General features: G+C 37.9%; 1 protein-coding gene across 2 annotated transcripts in view; it reads left to right on the forward strand.

The window, feature by feature from the left end:
* Positions 1–677: 677 nt before the first annotated feature.
* The window catches only part of eya2 (EYA transcriptional coactivator and phosphatase 2), a 47,462-nt gene continuing 25,991 nt past the window's right edge, over positions 678–22,148 (forward strand). Inside the window, exons 1-4 of one of the 2 annotated variants that reach the window (XM_086040499.1) lie at positions 678–877; positions 18,378–18,458; positions 18,945–18,987; positions 19,562–19,688. In XM_086040499.1, the coding sequence (XP_085896625.1) occupies positions 19,571–19,688 (118 nt within the window). In that variant the 5' untranslated portion in view covers positions 678–877; positions 18,378–18,458; positions 18,945–18,987; positions 19,562–19,570. Of the gene's footprint in view, positions 878–6,319; positions 6,450–18,377; positions 18,459–18,944; positions 18,988–19,561; positions 19,689–22,148 lie in introns of those variants that run through there. The other variant, XM_086040500.1, reaches the window with a different exon arrangement.

A 22,148-nucleotide genomic window follows, 5' to 3' on the forward strand; every position in this document is an offset into this window, starting at 1 on the left:
AACTAATTTCGCTAAATTTGTCTCCTTCGGGTACCCGTAGCAGAAAGATGATGGCAAAACATGGCAGCCTCCTATGAAGAGACGTGCCCTATGTAATGTAATTAGAGAGTACTAGACCTACGATTATATTTTTGAAAAAAATGATACAACATATTTTTTTAATTAATATTGTTTTTAAAATGAATGAACTTTGAAAAATCAAAACATTGAACACACTGTCACTTTAATAGGAAAATATATTATTTCCATTCCTGACGCAAATTACACAAAAATATTGAAATTACAGCATCTTGATAGGAAGATATTTCCATGACAGATATTCATCAACATGTATGACCCAAAAAAATCACTGGATTAAAAAAGAGGACTTTTGATAATCTTTTGTTTCGTTTTCCCCTTTATTTCATTGCAGGCACACACACGCACATTGCTGGCAGTTATTTAGTGCAAAACTAACAAATCCTTCTATCTGGCGTATGGACTGAGAGCTTCTTGCTTGTGTAAACAATCATACTGAAGAGCTCTTAAGCAAATAATGATCCCAAACAAAGATTGGAGGAGTCAAAAGAAAAAGTGTGGTGAGGAGGAGGATGAGGAGAGTGCGCGCGCACCGAAAGAGGGAGGAGCAGCAAGATAAGTGCGTGCATTTACTTAACGTGACTTCCCACCTCGGCCAAAGCAAACACGCTGCACGCACGCAGGCTGCGGATCGTGGGACACTCGACTTAGAAGTGCGTGGAAAGCTGTCACTTTCGCAGCTTACCTCCACACGGACACGCCGCCGCAGCCACCGTTGTTGGTGTTGTTTGTTTAAATTCCTTTTTTTGCACATGGATAATCGGATTTGCTCCACACGTCCCGCTCGCGCACAATGATGGTAAGAGCCCAAAATATCTTCACTAATTCTTATTCAACTTTTTCGTTGTGTTGACTAATGGTGGGATTTAAAGACAACATAATATTTTCACTTTTACTTTGGATCTCACTTCAGATTTCTCTTAAAAAGCAACACATTTATCTTTGTGCGACATGTAATTGTGGATTTAACTCATATTTATGTAAAGTACAAAATGAATTATTATTATTATTATTATTATTATTATTATTATTATTGTTATTGTTATGATTATTATTGTTATTATTATTACCATTATTGTTGTTATTATTATTATTATTATTATTATGCATGTCAAAATTACTCAATAAAAATACACTTATAAGGTCCCTTTTTTGGCATTATTAATGAATCAAGAATGGCAACATTATTATGAACGTCTTTTACCGTTAAATAAGAATATAAAAAATATAATATACTAGTTTATTTATTACTTCACACTACAGATCAGCGAGCACAAATAACCAAGTTTATATAAATTATTATATCATCATAGGCTTTATATATTTATATACACGATATACAAGCAACTTCATCAATCAAAAACGTTATATATAACAGCCTCTTTTTATTCTTTTTCTTTTTAAACATTCTACCGTGTTCTTCTGTAAAACCCGAATGACTGACTTGATTAGTATTTACATTTTTAAGGCATCCTTGAAAGGCATAATAGAAATGAATAGAAATTAATGTTTTACCACGTTTTTGTCTTACCCCCCAAGTAATTTCTGTTTACTGACTGTGTTTGGACAAAGTGCATACCCACCCTAATAATTCAGTCAGTATCAGTGGTGGGTAACCTAAGGCCTGTGGGCCCCATTGATCCCACCAGAGCATTTGATCTGACCAAAAGAAACAAATAAAATCTCTGACGAATCCAAAACATTTAACCCATAAACTCACCCTCCCCCCCTTTTTTTTTCTTTTTTGTGGGTGTGCGGGGTGGGGGGGTCAAGTCTTTAAGAGTGCAATCGAACACACAATATTGCACTCACTGTGGGGTGTCCACAGCCGCCACGCAGGGACCGTCATCAACTAGATTAGGGGTGCCTCACTAAACATTTTCATGTCACGATTTCCCCGGTAGCTCACTGGTTTCACAACCATTCCAGCGTTTATCCATCTGCATTAATTAACGAATGTTGTGTAAATCACTACAATTATTAATATCACATACATGCAGATTGTGGCTTTAAATTTCATTTCAGCATCTTGCATCTGCACAGAAATGTTTTAAATGCAACATTAGGTACAACTGCATCATCCAGTAAATTTATCTTATAATGAGAATAATCCTTAGTATTGATTGATACATTTCCATAATAATATGTTCATTAATGTGGTGGTCTTTTTCACTGGTTAGGGTTAGTCACTGGGGCGTTTCTATTAGTACTTATTTTATTCATTTTACTACACGAGAGATACATTATATAATTTGAAACTTTTTATATTATTTGGAAGATTTTTTTCATTTTATTTCATGGGAACTTTATTAGAATTTTTGTAGTATGATACAGTTTTCCGACAGCAAAATTGGATGTTATTTACCTTCAAAGGCAATATGTTTTTAATACAACTCCAGTATTGTTATTCCATGTGAACCACAGTCCAACAAAAAGCAAGTATTTCCAAATTGTTTTCATTAAAAAATAAATACAATCCTTGTGAGTATAAGCGGTATATGTAATGGATGGATGGATAAATTGGATATACATTCACAAAAACACCTCAAATGTGCAGATAATGTAGTGTTGCTTACCTAGTGAATACATAACATTTTTTTTAAAGAGAGTTTCAAAATGGAGCAATTATGGGACGGCATTTGAGCATTTACAGTATCCAATATCCTTGATATCCAGTTTAAGATTCATGTACTAGTGCGCTTGTTGTCCTCACTAGTTAGACAATTTAGCGTACTACTAGAACGGCTACGGTCCACTGGCGGAATTACTGTCTTAACTAATAAAAGGGTTTTTTACAACTTTGGCATACAAGTATGTTGCTAATGAGGCAAAACTGTGCACAAGTTGACATCTGTGCACTTCTATTACTACCATTGAATTACTAGATGTTAACTAGTAAAATATGTAATGTCACTAGTAGTATTAGTAGCACGCAGTTGTCAACTAGTGCCAAGTTTTGCCTCACAAGAAACAGCCATTCAATAGTGCGCATTGTCGAAGGCAGTAGCGGAAAATACTTTCCTTGTAAGGCACGGTTGTTCTGTTGGTGCGCTGAATTGTCTTACTAGTGAGTGCAAAGAGTGTACTCGTGCATGGACCCTAAACTAATATAAGATAAATGCTCAAATGGCTTCCCATAAGCAGTTGTAGTATCACATTCATTCTGTTACAGATGCTCAAACATTAAATCTCCTTGCATATCCCCTTCACACACACGGGCACGCACACCCCCACACGCACACACACATGATAGTGGTGTATGCTTGTGTCTGTATGTGGAGGGGGGGAGTGTAAGGTGTGCAAATACTGAAGGTGTTAGTATGCCGAACGCTGTTTGATTTAGCGCTGTGGTTTGTCTCCTAATAACATCAGGCCTCAAGTTTATGGACTCTGCAGCGGGACGCCCCCCCCCTCTTCACCAATCACTGCCCCCCCCTCCACCAGCCACACACACACCACCTCACATCACCCCACCCCCCACGAAACCTTCCATAACCCTCCACGGTTCTTATTACTGGCTCTAATAAATTGTGAATAAGCCCCGAAAAAGTCTGCTGCTCAGAGAATTCCCCATCCTGTAAGACATCCCGTCACCCCAGCCCTGTTAGCCCCGCCATCCCCCCAAGAAAACACAAATTAATTCCAAACCCTTCTGTAAGCCAACCCTTTGTGGAATGATAAATATTTTCATAGGGAGCTCGCTCTTCCTCATTTCTTATACATCTCACTTTGCAAATATAACTTGCTGCACCGAATCAGCGTGACTCATTGCTGTGCATCAAACACTCGTACTCCTTCCCTACCCCCTGATCACTATACAGCAGTACCTTGATTTATGAATGTCCCAATTTAGGGATTTTTAGAGTTACAAGCACTCACCCAGTCTTTCTTCTTTTTTTGTGTGTGTGTGTTATGATCTATGAGTAGGGCTCCAGCTATTGACAGTCGGCTTCAGGGAGCAAAAAGCATCACCCCATTTGGAAACGTTTTTGCTTATGACAGTTGGGGTAAGCCAAAGGCTACTACAAACTAAGTTTGCAAAACCCAATATAACTTCCTTGAGCTGCCTTGAGTGACGAGCATGGCCATGGAATTAATTGACTCTTAAGTCAAGGTGCCACTTTATAGTGACCAGCAGAGTAGGGCGAAATCCCTTCCTCATTCCCTATTCTCGATTTGTATTTATCGTCGCTGTAATGTGAAAAACACGTGAGTCAATTTTTTTTCAACTTTCTTATTTTTACGTGAATGGTGTTTCCACGTTACAGACATCGCATTAAAGTGAAAATTTAAAAAAAATTTAAAAATTGGACATAAGTGTTTTTCACAGGACAGCAACAATATTGTATATGCAGAGGACTTTATGGTTGACTAATAAGTCAAATAAAAAATACTCTAGTTTTGGAACACTTCTATATCATGCTTAGAGAGTGATTCCCAACACAGCTCTGGTGTTAGACAGCAGTTCACAGTCGGTCTGACAGCTCCGGCTCTAAGTGTGTGAAACGCATCGTAAAGAGATCAGATGTCAGCCACAGTGCACTTTGATTCATGTCTTGTATTAAAGTAAGCAGGGCTGATTCTGTAAAAGTGGTAAATGATACACAGCTATTGGAGTTAAGAAAATATTTGGGAAAAGCATGACGGTTGCTGCTGTTTTTTCTTTAGCCATTTCTCAGTTACTGTGTGGATAGCGTCACCATGCACTTGTTGCCTTCGCCAAGGAGTCAAGCATATTGCTCCAAACACAACGCAAATTCGGTTTGACTAATTTAGTGACATATGCTTTTCATTGGTCAGTGGTTGCATTTTCATTAGTTTATTAGCAGGATTAAACGCATGAGAAATTTCCACCAAATTTTGTGAAGTCATGAAACAGTGTGAATCCAGGATTTGTTATTGTTATTTAAATATTTGCCGGATTGTGTATTCATTAACCTTATTCAGCCCTTTTTCGGTAAGAGCGTGTAGGCGTTCAAAATGTATCACTTTACGATAATCATCTCATTAATCTCAGCCAAATATCATTACCACACGATTAAAAGCTGTCATCATCATTGTTTTATTTTATTTTATTTTTAAACTGTGGTTTTTAACTTGCATTTGATTGAACCCCAGAGTTTCAGTGAGACAATCTCAGGAATTTGACAGGCATCAAGACACACGTAGAGTGTGTGCGCGCGTGTGTCTGTGTACGTGTGCACGTGTGTATGTCCATCTGTATTAAGCCTTTTACACTGCATTTAACAGGGCGGAGTGCAGATTCAACAAACCCATTTATTGTGTATATGCTGTGAGGGCACGATGACAGAACTCCATGACTACATTTTCATGCAGTCAATATTCGGGTTAAAGTCAAAATTCCGGTTTCTAAAACTTGCGGGATAACCCGTTGACATGCGGGAGCGCACAGAGTTATTCCCATATACATGGGGATTGTGATTAATTGGAATATCCTCATCTGAACTACGATGCCGAGATGTCATGATGCAAATACAGTAGATGTCATTTTCGCGTCTTACTTTCTACTGTGTATTAGACATTATATTCTTCTCTTTCACCACACTAATAAAGCAGTGGGTTTCCTCCTTGCTCCAAAAGTGTGCCGCTGTGCTGCGTCTGATTTTCGTCATGGATGTTTACCTGTACTTGTGTATTTCCAGTGGGTTGTGTGTCATACAAACAGATACCACGGATAAATCAACGTATTCATTAGGCTTGCTTAACAAGTGGCGATGTAAGATGGCCGGCGGTGGCTTCACTTCTTGCCTTGGCGACCAAGATTCCTTGTGGATAGCGAATGGGCAGTACACAAACAAATGTACACAAACCAATTTCAATGGAGGTATTCTGATACACATTTATATAACCAACATTCGGATCAGAAAAGGAATAACCCAGGTGTCTTGTTTGGGTTTTTCTGTGTGTTTACATGGAATTTTAGAGTATTGCTAATATTCAGGTTTTGAAAGAATTATTGACTACATGTAAACGTAGTCCATGACGCGTTGCCTAGCGATGCTCAAGGTGGGCGTTTGCTGTGATGGGGCCGAGCCTCAAGCTGACAAATGATCAATTCGGGAGCGGTGTCAGGAGAAGCTCTGCTTTGACATCAGACAAATGTGCACCCAATAGGAGAGAGTGTTTGGCGAAGTGATTTCAGAGTGGTAACTGTACATATGAACAATAAGTAAGGCACGGCCCTATTAGCCGCCTACCTGTGGCAACGCTAAGCTAGTGGGGCAAAGTGTTGGCGCATGTCATGTTTGGGGATGACACTAAAACAAAAACAACAAGGACCCTACATAGTGCTGCTACAGTTGCACACAACGTGGAATAACAACAAAAAAACTGGGAATAACCTTTTTCAGGTGAGACTAATTTTTCTACGCATTTTTTCAAATGGTTTGTGTAATAAGCTCAAGCTTTGACATTTACGAAAAAGTAAACAATTCAAATCGGTTCAGAAATGAATAAGCACCTTAAAATTATTTTTTTCAAATATACATGTATTGACTTTGATGGGAATTTACCAACATGGCTGCAACATAAGCACGTGGCTTAGCCGCCGGGCTGCTACAGCGTGCTGGCGTATTTAAGTCCTCTATTCATTTCTGTGGCACTAACGACAATAGACCAACAAGTGGGAAAAGCATCCATGTCACTTGAATGCGTTTATGAAACTTGCGCAATTCAGTAGCTCCAACAAGGGTAAAAACCCCTGCCGTTAAACAAATCCCCAATCTGTGGTGACTCATTCCCTACTCCCGAATCATTATATAGTGATTTGCATACAATAGACTATATAGTTAACATGTCAATTGAAAAAAAAAAGTTACTGAGAGTTACAAATTAGAAGATATTGTATCATGCTACTTTTCATAAATAAACTAATTAATAATGGTGGATGGATGGAAGGAATGTGATAAGCAATGCTGTCATCAGAAGACAGCTGTCCCTCCGATCCATGTCGCCACCCACATCGCAGCACTGCCTTTGCAAACAGACGTTTTTTTCCCTCCCCTTACACATGTACAGATAATCATCTTTACTTTCCACTGAAATGTAATAAGAGGTTGCGGCTGTGGGACTATTTAGTTAGGTGTCTGAATTTTGCTTCAGCATTTTTCCACCGTTTTTCCTTCTTGGATTTTATAGTCTCTCCCTTACGCATATACGCATGGATAATTATCAAATGTTGCTCCAGCAGTGTGTTTTCTCTGGTGATAAATTATTGGTACACTGTATATATGATATTATTATGTGCATAAAAGTAAATCCAATTTGATTTCTAAACAGGTCAGTACTTTGTGGCTCCTCTGGATGGTCCTCTTCAAATGAACGAGTGTCAATTGGAAGTGTAGAAAAAGAAAAATTCCATTTAACCAATACATTGTTCTGTATAATTCTGCAATGTTTATAACATTTAAACGTATACGTTTTTAGAATACCTAAAGCTGTTCCATGTTTTTTTTTTGTTTTTTTTTACAGTAGTTTTAAATGATAAATCAACAATCAATTCCACACCATTGACAGAATTATTAACAATCAAACAAAGAAAAATGTTTTAAAGGACACTACGTTTGCCAGTTACGTCACTATTTATATACAACATCTATGTTTACTGTTTACTTTAATATGTTTCAAAGTGATTACAGCATGTGCAGGGGACATTTTAAGGCTTAAACTATGAAACAAATGTTTTGCCTAATAGCACAATTGCCCAAGTCATTTTTAATTTAACGTCACAATATTGATTAAAAAAAAAAAAAAAAAAATTCTAAAAATTGCATATATTTGTTAATTTTGCTGTGGCTTTTTTTTCTTTTGTTTTTCATAAACGTTTAAAAATGACCTTGGCAATTGGGCTGTAAGGCTCAAGAAATAAAAATGTTTTAGTCCGTTGTTATTACATATTTTCTGAACATTTTGTATGGGCCAGCTATATTGCAGATATTTCTGTTACCCATATATATATATATAAAAAAAAACACAACAACAATACAAAACCTGTGTTCACATATATTAACAACATGTTTAAAAAGTATGTATGTTAAATTTTAATGTGTTTAAATCATGTTAAGGTGAGTATTTGGAACTATATATATATATATATATATATATATATATATATATATATATATATATATATATATATATATATATATATATATATATATATATATATATATATGGTGTCTATAAAGCAGATTTTCCCCTTTTGATGCTGGGTCTTAATATGATCTCCCACCATGAACAGGCAAATCACTGTAATTGGTCCTTATTGAGTCTGTCAGGGCTTCAGTTTTTTTAGGATTATTAGCAGTGGGGCTAATATTGTAGCGTATGTGTGCCCATGCGTGGTTGTGTGTGTGTGTGTGTGTGTGTGTGTGTGTGTGTATCTAAGTGGATTCGGGAAAGCGTGCAAGTGCGTGTGTGACCTCCGTCTCCATCTGGGTGCACCAGATGTTGTTCACCTGGGAGTGGGACCACCATCTGACTGGGGTCAGCACACGCTTGCAACCTCTCGACGCTGCTGTTGGGTGGTTGATGGAGGGGGGTCTGCCAGGTGGTCTGCCACCACAATCCTGGCCCCCTCTCTGGGATCCTGGTCCTGGGAGAAACCTATTCATAGGGCGCCATGGATCAGTGGTAGAGTGGTCGTCTCCCTACCCAAAGGTTGGGGGTTTGAACCCCGGCCATTTACCTTTTCTTTTACCTGGGCGTAGGTGGTTCCTTTTCTGTGAGTGTTCTAAACCAACAGATGACTTTATTTAATTCTTTTCTGGTAAATTTCGGTGAGAATTTAAATTGGCTAATATGGGATAATATTCCAAATTGGCATTGTGCCAACCTTCACTTCTGTAAATATCTCTTTTATTCCCGTTTATTCTCACACATGAAAAAAGTCCACATTTCAAAATTCCCATAATTTCGCAAATGTTCATGTCTATGAATAGATTTTAAAACCTTACTCTCAGTCTACAAAGGACTGACTTTTAAATATAGTCAAGACATAAAACTTAACATCCAGACTAGTCAGGTCATCAGGTGCAGGCTTTATTGAGTGTTTTCAGAAAAATGAAAAATCATTCTGTTTGTTCCTAAACTTTTTGGGGGATCTTAAAACTTGCTGATATAGCTTGGTCAATTCTGCCCTGGAAATGTTATTGTACACTGCTTTTTTTTTGTAAATAAAAAAATATTACAGCAAATCTTACACATGTACAGTCATTTTCAGATTTTTTTTCCCCACGCTGAAAAACTCACCTCTAAGGTCAATTCAATGAAAGTATTGCTTCTGTGCCATCTTTTGACGTCTTGGTGCCAAGGAACTTTGTCGAAGTGAGTTGAGGAGCTTCATTTAGGAAAAAGTAGTGTGCTTGCTTCTTGTGGCATCTAAAGGGAATTATGAGCCTTTTTGGACGGTGTCATTTTCTTGCCGATTTTCATATTCTGCAACTAGCAGGGGCCAATTGTTGTACTCCCAGCATTCCCACGCTGAACCTGCTGTCAGCCACAGCTCACACCCAGACATGCAAACCTAGACTCACAGACGTTACACGTCACCCCACCAAGTCCTGCCTGTTAAAGGCACACGTACACTGGCACCTCAATGTCTACATGGTTTTCAATATGTTCTACTTGCTATTTTATTTATGTGTGTTAAAATCTGATTTGAATGTGTTTAAAAATAATAATAATAATAATTAATAATACATTTAAAGCAAATACATATCCCAGATTTTCACCTACTGGTGGTGGTTACGGAATGTATCCTTTGCTATAAACTGGGGCTCATTTGTTATTTTAAGTTGATAATCTCAGTTTTGTCATTCAACTCTTTTGTTTGACCTTTTTGTTTATCCTCCTTTAAAGGCATTTTATTCAGATTTTCACCCTTTCATTTCATTTTGATTTTAATCATTATTTCTTATTATACTTTTGTAAAGCACCGTGGATTTGCTTGTGTCCGAATGGTGCTGCACAAATTAACATGCATTGCTTTTGATAATGAGCGATTTGATGAAATGTAGAAGGGCGCAAAGAGATAAAGCAATGGCATTGTCTAAAAAAGAACTCGTCATTAGTGGGTGCGGAGGGGCTGCAGGAATTAGTCAAGTGGAAATGGGGGGCGGGGCGTGCGCCGTGCGCGAGGTAAAGTTACGGGGTCTGCAGCAGGTTCACCCCCTCGCCCAAGATTTATTGAGTTTATGGAGCTTCTTTCCGAGAGCCTCGGCATCTGTCGTCGCCGTGAAAGGCATTAGCGAGACGCGCACCGTCCGCTTGGCTCGCTCCAGGAAAAAGTTGTGAGTCGAGGGATTTGTTGCCTCTCCAGCTGGTTGCTCAAGTTTTCCCTCATTGCGGGTTGTTGTCAATAAACTCGCCGGCTGTCACACTGCCACAAAGTTACTGCGGCGGCGCGGCGGTCAAGCGTTGATGCAAATATAGAACACAACACCGCACCTGAATTTCATCATTTATGCCTAATTTCTCTCCCAGTTTCTCTGCAATTTGTTGAAAAGTGACATTTGCAACAATCGAACATAAATAATTCAACAGAATTGATAAACGAAAACACAATTAGATAATTAAAAGTACCGGTAATAGTAAAGAGTAAAGTCTAACACCCTTTTTGTAAGATTTCCAACTCAAATATAATGGATGTGTTGTGTTACAACAAGACTCGAATTTTAATTCCTGCACATGCTTAGAGACAGTGGCCCTGGACTGTACTTATTTTTTCTTGCTTGCGAAAGATTTTCTCCTAAAATATTTTAAATACCCCATCCTTTTAAATTGAGGTTCAACACACACAAAAAAAACTCCTTCTATACATTTACAGGCATTACATTAAAAAGGAAATTAGATTATTAGCTGAGGGACAATGGCACTGGAGAATGATCTAATTTGTTCTTATTTTATTCACACCTATTTGTAAGAGTTCCAAAGGATGTGTTGTTTTACTCAACTTTTACCCTCTTTCATGTTCATGGACAATGGCACTGGAAAATAATTTGTTGTAGTGCTTGCTCATTGTTTTTTTTTTTCTACTGAAATCTCATAAGAGTTCACCAAGAAGCTGTGTATTTACCTATTAAGAAATGTGACATGAAAGACATGTGACACAAATGTATTAATAATTACTCACAAGGGAAACAATGCAAATGTAACAGCCTACATTGTTTAATAACAGTGAATGCAACATAATTCACTTGATTCACATCATTCTAATAATTCCAAATATTCACACCATGGGCCGTACTACTAATTTTCCATTGAAGATATTCACAGTTTTCCCAAAATTCTAACTTCCCCCTCGCGCCCCATATAAAAAAAAATCCCGAGTTATTCCCAATGACACATTCAGCAATCCCATTTACCAAAAATTCTACATTTTCACCATTAAAATATCAACACACGCACAAAAATCTCTATTCATTCGAGTAGACAGATTCATGTTGTTCCTATTGAAATTCAACACGTTCAGCTCATTCAATTCACATCCCAAAAATTCAAATTTGCTAAAAAGTCACCCCCCATAAAAATTACTGCCAAAAAAATCTAAATGTTTGTTGTTCAACAAAACAGAGTCACCTCAGTTCCATTTGAAATTCAAAATGTTCAGCTCATTGTGTTTAATCATAGGAATGATTTTCTACATGCCAAAAATTACTATATGCATTTTTTAAATCAAAGTTTTCACCAGTATAATTCCCACAAAATATTCCTTATTCATTCACAATGACACATTAAAAAAACTTATTCACACCATTCCCATTCTAAATTCGGCACACTTTTTACACCCCACAAAAAAAATCCATTCATTCCCAATAACACCTTAAAAAAATCCATTATATTAATTTCATATCATACCATATTTTCAGGATTACACCATATCCTTATTCCACAAACTTCAAAATCATTCCATTTCATTCCACTTGCTTCCACAATTCTTTCATTCAGCATTTCAGCCTTCACACGCAATTGCAAATGTGTAGTACTTTTTATCATTTTATTTTTCAACGCATACATTTATTCATTAGCGCAGGGACACCTTTTTTCAAAATTTCCAAGTAATGGAGCTCCTTTTAAATTGCTTTGATTTTAGGTTTAAAATACAAATAAAACTCCTTGTCAACATCCAGATGAGTATGACACCTAATAGCTCATATGTAAATCCATATGGTTACATGAGGGTATGAGACATTTAACACAAACAAATGATTGAGTATTATCATCATCACTATCACACGTGTATATGTCATTATGTCCCCCAGAAAATGAAAACTAACTATGAAGTCAAATTTATTTGTTGAATTGCCTTGAACAACAATAAACAAACATTGTCAAATGGATATAATCTGGCAGTGTCAATAAAAAAATGAGCATTACTACGTTTGTCAAGTAAGAACTTTTGATAGAACCTTTGCTGATGGTGATTGCTGTTAAACATGTTTTAAAAAGGCTGAATCCAGTATAAATTTCAGTTTGGTGCTATTGGCGGCAAAGCAAAAAGTTATTAGTATTAGTGTGATAGCTACATTTTAAAATACTTTTTTGAGTTAGCTCTTGTAATGTTGAAATGTACTTATAATTTCAGATTTTAAAAGTGACTATTACTTAAATGTTCTAAAACAAATGAAGTGTTATTTGTTTATTTCAATTTTGAAAAAGTTTGCTATCCTTCAAAAAACTTAACTTTGACCTTGTCAAATTTTATTATGAGAATATACAACAGCCTAGTAAAACACAGGCAGACACAAATGAAGATGTGTGGGAGTGTACCTAATGAAGTGTATGGTATTGTTTATACTTTGTACACTGGTACCTTGCTTATGAGTTCAGTTCATTCCGTGACTATGTTTGTATCCCAAATCTACATTTCCCACTGAAATAAATGAAAATGCCGGTATTCTGTTCCAGCCCCCAAAAAACACCTACGCATTTTCATAACGTTGTTTTTTTTTTAAATAAGAAAATAGTACTTTTTAGTTATTGTACTATATAAACCATACGGTCATAGCATAATTCAATACAATGTATAGAATTGAACAGTTTTTGCAATATTATTCATATTGGAAAAACTGTTCAATTCTTTATATCCTAATTCAATGGGCATTGTGCTGCTTCTGGTGTTTTTGTCTTGGCCACCTGGGGGCAGTATAATATGACACACAATATGAATAATATGACAGATAAGTAGGCCATAACCTCCAATGTCACAGTTTGGTAAATTCATAATAAAATAAATTGTAAATTCATATTTTTTCCCCCACAAATCTATATTATTGGTAGGTGGCATGTGTGGGTGTTATTTTTTTCATAAATGTATTTAATTCTTTTACAAATGATTGACCAATGTATAGCGCTGAAAATGGCTTGCTGTCTTTGATTATGCAATGTTAATGGTTGAACAAACATGCTTTGTCTGAATGTGTTGCTGCGCTGTTGTCTAAATGTCAGTTATTTAAAGGTTTATAAGTACTGTGGCATCACTGTTTGATTTGTTACTTGTGTATGCTAGTTAACATGATGTGTTAGCATTAAGCTAGTGGCCTTTCGCTAAGCAAAGCACAGTATGTGGTTCGTAAATGAATACAGAAATCACAACACCAGAGCAAAAAAATACCAGCGACGGCTCGGAACTCCCAAGTTGGGGCATTCATAAGTCAACGTACCGCTGAAGTGCAAAACATTGCTGTGTGGCACCATCAGCTGAGTGCTTAAAAGAAAACAGCGAGCAACAGCTGTGGGCAGTTTCGACAAGGGAGTAGGATGCTCATGTTGGCCCTTGTTCTTTGTCTTTTCTTTTAGCAGGCAAATAAAGAAAAGCTCTGTACACACACACGCACACGCACACACACACGCACACACACCCCCATCTCCCCAATGCAGCCCCACCCTTAGGGCAGTCTGTCCAAATGGAGGCCTCCAGGTGTGCTTCCATATGGCACAAGCACAGCCTGGCGGGTTCACCTTGTCAGGCCGCTGATGGAGATGCTTCAATAAAAAAGGTCAAAGTATTGGAGGGGTCACCGAGGCATGTAGCCATTTGGAGAGGCCTTGACTCAGCACACACAGACACACACATGCACACTGTAAACACAGTAAAAGTTGAATGAATAATTGCTCCCCTCGGGAGACTTGGCTGACTAAAATGATTAACCTTTAAGGTTTGGGGCTGAGCAGTGGAATATTTTAACATAAGTCTGTGATTGACAGGTGATCAGTCAGCTAGGAACGGCTCCAGCATATAGAACATTCGCTTTTTGAAGATTTAGGCGATGTTTTTACGGGAATGGCTAAGTGAATAAGTTCTTCACGTGCAGGTGGTCCTGAAATGTTGACATATATCAAATCAATTGTCCCAGATGAAATGAGCTAAAATGCCATTAATCCGTTCTAGGCCAAAAAAAAAACCCACAAAACAAAACATGTTTTAAGAAAGAAAAATAGTTCTGACAGAGAATTTAAAGGGTCGTGGGCTTGCTGAGACTAACCCAGCTGTCTTTGGGCTGTAGGCATGGCACACCCTGAACACAGGCCAATTGCAGATAAAAAATTTTTTTAATGTTTAATTAAGATGAAAGTCACACACACACAATAGTATTTGTGTTGATGTATGCCTTTAAGGGGTGTGGCCTGGTGAGTGACATCCGGAGCTAAATCAGTCGATTTGGGCGTTTATTTCAGAAATGCTCCTTGCTTCTTGTTATTGTTTTCATTTTGTATTTGTGTTTTTGACTGTTTCTGCAGTTCGATAAACGGCTAAAAGTGCACCAGTACTTGTGGCTCCGTTTTCCCACTTGTAAGGGTGCTATAATTGTTCCATTTTTTTTTTCCAATTCACTCAAGCGGTGGTGTTTGTGAAGCTTGCTTTTGACTCAAATTTTGGCTTGTACCTCAAAGCAAGTGACAGCTCATTACTTGAAAAACTCGTAAATCGGGGAACTCGCAAATGACGTACCACTGCACTTGCACGTGCCCCCTCTCATTGTATTCAAGTATTCAGTATCTTTTGCCTAATAGCATACTTACCCAGGCCATTTGTGAATCTTTCTGGGAAACAAGAATAAACAACAAACAAAGAGTCCAATTGCCTCGATTCAACCTTTTCGGATTACCGTAATCTGGATGACTGATCAATTAGACATGATGAAAAAAACACAATTATTATCAAGAACATTTTTTTATTGATATTGATATTGATTGAGTTCAAAATGATTCGGGCTAGTTCTGCTATTAGGCTGACGATGTGCAGTTTACAGAAAAAGCATTGGCAACTCCACGTGAGCAGCATGCAACAGTGAGGATGAAACGCTTTACCCAGTCTAGTTTGAGAAGAGATTGTTATGTATGTATTGTACACATATATTTTATGTAACTCCACACACAAAACACCCGAGTCAGGATTTGAACCACGGACATCCTAACTTGAAGTCAGACATGCTAACCGCTAACCAGGCCACTCGCAATCGCGCCATCCCAGCGCAATCATGTGACGCTTCCGTGTAGGAATCGGTCAAACAGAAGCGTGAGACTCAGGTGAAGCATTGCGGGACTTGACCTTGTGGCCCCTCGTGACCCCCCGTGACCTCCACTCGGCCTCAGCGCAGCCCTGCTGGGTTTGTTTTAGCTTCAGTTTCATCCCTCTGCCATCTACATCTCCGCTGAGCTTCCACTCGTACTCCCTCAGGTGTCCTGCCGTTCCCATGGTTTCTCGCATAACTCGTCCTTAACCAGGAAGTGTCTTCGGTATCACACACTCGCCTTTTGTGTGTAAAATGTGTGTGTTGCAAAAAGGGATGCAGCTGATGTCAAGAGGTTTCTGAGCAGACGTCCCTTTCACTTTGGATCCTTGGGAAGTGGGACCTTCCCGGGGTTGTTTTTGAGCCTGACCACATGAGCAATTTCCCGCATATTCGTGCTTCAATATTATCTAATCCACCATATGATGTTTCATTTTCAGTGTACAAGTTATCCCCCACTATTCACTGAAAAACTCACCTTGTCACAGTTTTTGTGCTCTTTCTGAAATTCCTTAAGATGCCACAAAATGCAGCGAAAGCCCTGTCCAAATAGGAAAGTAGTACATTTGAGCTGCGTTCACACTGAATGTTAATTCTCTTTTTTTTTTTCCCCCATGCGAGACGTGCCTGATTTTTATAATGCTGTGAGCAGTATAATTCCAATTTTGATCAAATCTGACACAAAAAAATTCTGCATCATGATCTTAACGTGGCCTAATTGGTGTCAAGGAAGTACAGTATTTTTGGGGGGAGAGAGAGATGAGAGTCGCTTGACCATTTTTTTTGTCTTGAGGTATGAGAAACGAGATACGAGCTTCAGATCTGCACTCATAGATGGCACCAGCAAACGTCACAATGTCTGGCCAACATCAATTCACGTTGTTTTCCTAGCAGTGGAAGGGCACATTTCATTGGTGGCAGTAATGTGTCATTAAACTGGTTTGCCAAGCGCCAATAGACCCCCACAGAAGAAGAACAAGTGGGACAGTCACGTTTTGTGCTAGCATTGTCTGTGATTGCAGGTTATGTGGAGAGCAAATGTTATTACTCTGCTTTTATGCCATATAATACTTGAGTTTAATGCATTCTTTCCTCATGAAAAAACACATTGACAAAATATTTTTTTTTTATGTTTTTGGGGGGCCTGGAACCGTTAAATTGTATTTTCATTAATTAAGGATATGCATAAAAGATTATTGAGATGTATATCAATAAATGGGGTATGATACGATTCATGAACGGTACAATTTCATGTGGAACGATTCGGTTTGATTCAGTGGGATTATGATTTGATTGAATATGGTATGGCTGTAGCTTTTGTTATGCACTGGGGGTGCATAACAAGGTTCAATTTTAGGTCCACTTCTTTTTATCTATATATCGTCGCTGTTCTGTCAAAAACACATATGTCCAATTTGGGAATTAAAAAAAAAATAATAATGCGATGTCTGTAACGTGGAAACACCATAAGAAAAATGAAAACAAAAATGGACAGTAGTGTTTTTCACAGTACAGCTTCCTCCAGTGACTTTCAGACGTAGGCCTTCACTAAGACTGTGCTACTCACCTATTCATTAATTCATCCATTCAATAAATGTTTTATCGCATTGTATTTAATTTCTCCCCTATTGTTCTTTATTTTTTTATTTAGTTTTGTCTCATTGACGTTTAGTCTCAGTTTAAATATTTGTAAAGCTTTAACTCCAGTGTCACCTCATGGGAGCTTCCATATTGGGAGGTGCGCTTGTTCCGTGCGCGGGGATGTCATCCTGTGAACTGGATGGGGCTCCTCACAATGTGAGGAGTTTACCCCTGTCCACCCGCCTAGGTTGGGGTGGTCCAACTATGGCACCTCTCGGTGTGGATTGCTTCCACCTATCCACCACCGTCACTTAATAAATGTTTTGTGTGCTTGTGTACATGTGGGTGGGTGTGTTCATACATTCACTTACATGTGATTGATGGGAGGGGAAGATTTTCTTATGCTTGTGTTTTTTTCCCCCTTTCTCTCCTCTATTGATTGTTTTTATCTTTTTACAGAATTTAGTGTTACATTTTTCATTTATGGGTGCTATAAGTAAAATTTGATTTGATGTTTATTAAAAGGTATCAACATGTACAAAGTCCAAACTATTCAAGTTAATTAAATTCAAAGAAACAAGTTACCATCGGCAACATCAAACCAATTTATACCGATTTATCTTTTGTAAAAGACGATTTAACACTTATCTCGATATACAGGGTGCGATACGATTCAAGGATATTGCATTTTAAAATGTCACAATTCGATTTGATTTGAATAAATCAAAAATGGTATTCTGATTCAAATCGATATTCGTTATTGAATTCCCATTCATTTCAATGGGGAAAGATGATTTGACACATTGAGGACAAATCATGAAAAACTGAGCAAATGAAGCATTTCTATCAGCCGAAGCTGTCAGCAACAAATCATTCATAATATTTTCATGGCAATGAGGCAGTAGAACAAAGAGAACAAAACATACACAAGACGTCAATGCTGATTCAGGTTTAAAAATAGTATTCCCCCTTCCTCCTACTTTATTTCTTGTGACGCAACTTGTCTTGCCCGTGCACATATTTTGCACCTTGTAGCAACTGTCAGGCACCATGACAATCCACAACACGTGCTACTCGTAACATGCTGTGTAAAGACCGTACCAGTACTTACCAATCATTATTCACGTGGACGGCTGAGTGCTGATGGTGTGTGCTAGCTTCTCAGTTTTTTCCGTCTCTCTCCAGGAGAGCTGAGGACACGACAAAACCTGACCGGATCCGTGCTAACAGCAGAAAAAGTGGACCAGGCTCTCGTTTTCGAAACAGGTGAGACCTCGCTTGACAAGTGGGAGGTTGTAGTAGACCCGAAATTGTATTTTATTTTATTCGCTAGTGATGAAAGGGACAAAACTGAATATTAATTCTGAATATAATTATTTAATATTAAAAAAGGGCATTTCATTTTGGATAAATATTTTTGCGAACCAGGCATTCATCATAATACTTTAAAATGTAAGTTCATGTAACTCATATGCTTTACAACATTAATTATTTTAGTTAATAATGTTATTTTTTATTTATTGTTTGTTGATTTTTCAACTAGTTATTACATTTTATTTGTTTACTTTGTCATTTAATAGCTGAAATTTAAAACATTACAAAAACAATAAATTAATGTAATAAACTATATTTCGTTTTACAGTGGTCCCTCAAGATACAAGTCATGCAATTGCACTAGCTGTCGTTGTCGTAGTAGTAATCTTCTGTTACCCGAGTACTCTCATTTTAAGGCGACTCTGCTGTCTTTTGCAGGGCTTCTCATCGTTGATTGGAAACTCCCTCAAACCTTCAACTGGTGAGATTTGTAAGACTTTCATTTACTAAATTAAGAAGACAAAACTCCATCACACGTGTTCATCACAGAATTGCTTTAATCGTTATTTTTTTTAGACAAATAAATCGTTTTTTGGGGGGCTTCAACAGTCCTTACAATTCATTCACTAAGTTTTGTACATATGTGTATTCTGGTAGAAGTGTTGCCCCCACAAACTCACTCAGTAGCTCCCCCTGAAATGAAAAATGGACGCCCAACACCTGTACCACTGATAGGCAGAAAATTTGGTGGACTTATCTTACATAACAAGACACATGCAGAGGCCGTTAGCCGTTTTGGTTTAAGGCAGCCATTTGGACAATTTACAGCATCATACTTGGATGAACTTTGACTACAATGTGTCCAAATGAGCCCCAATCAGAAGCAAGAATCCTAGACTGATGGGTAATGTGAAATTGCAAAGGTTCTTTTTAATGTGGGTGGAGCATGGCGTAAAGGTCTGATGGTCATTTTGAGGATTTGTCACACGAAAGAGGGCGAGAGGGCCCAGTCATCGCTACTTGCCACTGAAATCTTTGCCTTTTTTCTTTTCCAGGCTCATTTTATGGGGGACGGCATCATGGCGGCGTACGGACAGACCCAGTACAGCCCCACCCTCCAAGCTGCCGGACCCTACACCCCTTACACGCACCACACGCAAAGCTACAGTGTGCCGTCCTACAGTGAGTACACACAAAACTTCCTATTGATTTTCAGTAAAACAAAATTCTTGAGGCGAGGTTGGTACTGTATCTATTCCTTGTCACCTCGCTCTATAGACCACAAATTTTAGCGAGACTTTTTCTAAAATCATTATTATTGTATGGCCACCTCCATCGCATGGTTATGTTTCAGACAGGGCTGGAAAGGGACAAAAAATCAGCGCTGGCATTTTGGCTTTGATTTGCCCCCTCTTATTAGTGGAGCGCAGCCGACTAGTGATTCATGTTTGTGTTGCAGACATTTACTTTATTGTTATCCCGACCTGTGACTTGGCACGCTCTAGTTAGATTATCTAAAGTGGTAAATAGATAAATAAATAAATACATAAATAAATAAATATATATATATATATATATATATATATATATATGTATAAATAAATACAACATATGAAACCACTGAAACACTATAATATGGGACTATTCCACAAATAACCTTAATGCATCTATATTCTGTATCTTAAGGTTATGCTTTTATTTTTTGAGCAGTTCGGAAGATGAATGAACAAATGAATGCTAATAATCGGCACCAAAGGCACCAACCACAATGACCAAAATAAAGGGCTGGAGTTGGCATGCTTACAAACCAAATTAATAAAACTAGCATCATATAAAAGTCTATCAAATAGCCATTGTAGAAAGGGAAGTAAATTTACTCAACTTGTGTAGTTGTACACCATTATGTTTATTTTAAGCATAATATTTCAACATCATCATCATCGTCCTAAATTCTCCAAGTTTCACGTGATATGTTAACTCCAACACTTTTATTCTCTCTATTTAGTTCAATTGAATCTTTTATCGCTTTTACTGAAATAACCTCAAATGCGCGTTTAGGCTTCAGCAGAGGTAGGACGTCAGTCCGTCTTCCTTCCTTTATTATTTCAGGCCGTCTCAGTCCATTGTCGTTGGCGTTGGAGAACGTACTTACTACCTCACACGCACAAAGAAAAAGCCAACAACCGACACACACACATTGCGGTGATTGGTGAAACAAAAACAATATGGGACAATGTCATTGCGGTCTGTGGGACCGAAATGTATACAACACAGTTTGTTTAGTTTTTTTAAACTCGAGTCTTCTTCTGCTGCTCCAGCGTGTGACGTAGGGGTGAGTGGGGTAATTTGTGCCAAGGGGCAAGTAATGCCACCCCTGTTATTCAGACAACCATAGAAGTTGGTCATGTGACCACATTTTTTGAAGAGGCATCCATTTCGCTCATCCTGCACCACCCCACCACTCGCAAGGACCCAATCACACATATGCACATAAACAAATAAAAAAGTAAAATGATAAATGAGGACTAAAAGAACAGAGAAATCTTCTGTGGAAAACACCATCGCGTGGAGCCCTCTGCACCAGGACCAAATCGCAGGCCACAGCCACAGGCTGCCAGCATTGAGCCCCCAGTACAGCAGTGCTGCAGGTGCCTGCGCGGACAGCTAACGTGGACCACAGACATGGCCCACCATAGCTCCCAGAGGCAGAGGGCTCTCAAAAACACAGGAAAATAATGACTATTTAGGGGTGGGAATTGCTAATATTTTTACGATTCTGATTCCATTATTGATTCTGTTTAACAATTCATTTCTTTATCAATTCTCTTATCGATACTTTTTTGGTGGGAAAAGGAGACAAAAAAAGTAGATTAGCATCCACTTTGTTTCATACCTTAATCGTACATACATTTTTAAAAGTAACATGACCTTAGGACTCCTGTCATAGTCTGTCTTTTGAGTTTGGTTTTTGACTTTAGTTTCATGTTTTTCCTTGTGTTCCTTTGTCTGTCTCTCGTTAAGTTATTGAGTCCACCTGTGCTCGTCATCCTGGTCCCTTGTGCCAGCCAACCAGCTCCCTCCTACCCTCTGTATCTTGTCCAGGTGTCCCTCGTTGTATCATCAACTTGTCTGTATTTAGTTCCCTGCTTTCTTTCAGTCCTTGTTGGTTCATTGTGGTTTGTTATTTGTCAAAGTCAAGCCAAGTTATGTCCTAGTGCTTGTTTAGTTTGTTTTCGTCCTTGTTGTTTTGGTATTATCCCAGTACCTTGTTAGCCTTTTTGTTTTCTTTAAATTAAATACCTTATATTGCACTTCATTTTTGCCTCCTGCATTTGGGTCCTCTACCCTGCACTCATGACAACTCCCATCACTATGACTATTGCTAAAATATAATAAACAATTTAAAAAACTTGAAAAATTATAAGCATAAAAGACCTATAACTCTATAATTAAAAAAGATTGACAGATTAAAATCTGAGACAAAAATGAATAGTAATAAAAGACTGAAAGTAGTAAACATTTGTATAAGTACAGTGAATAAATAATTGTTAGTTAAAAGCTTAAAACGTTTTTTAAAAGTAAATAGATAAATATTAGTTAAAAGAATAGAAGAGGTGGATCTTGAATTTAGTTTTAAAAATA

The sequence above is a fragment of the Filicampus tigris genome, chromosome 9 (genome assembly GCF_054856515.1).
Source record: "Filicampus tigris isolate MCC_2025a chromosome 9, RoL_Ftig_1.0, whole genome shotgun sequence".
In the NCBI taxonomy this organism is placed as follows: domain Eukaryota; kingdom Metazoa; phylum Chordata; class Actinopteri; order Syngnathiformes; family Syngnathidae; genus Filicampus; species Filicampus tigris.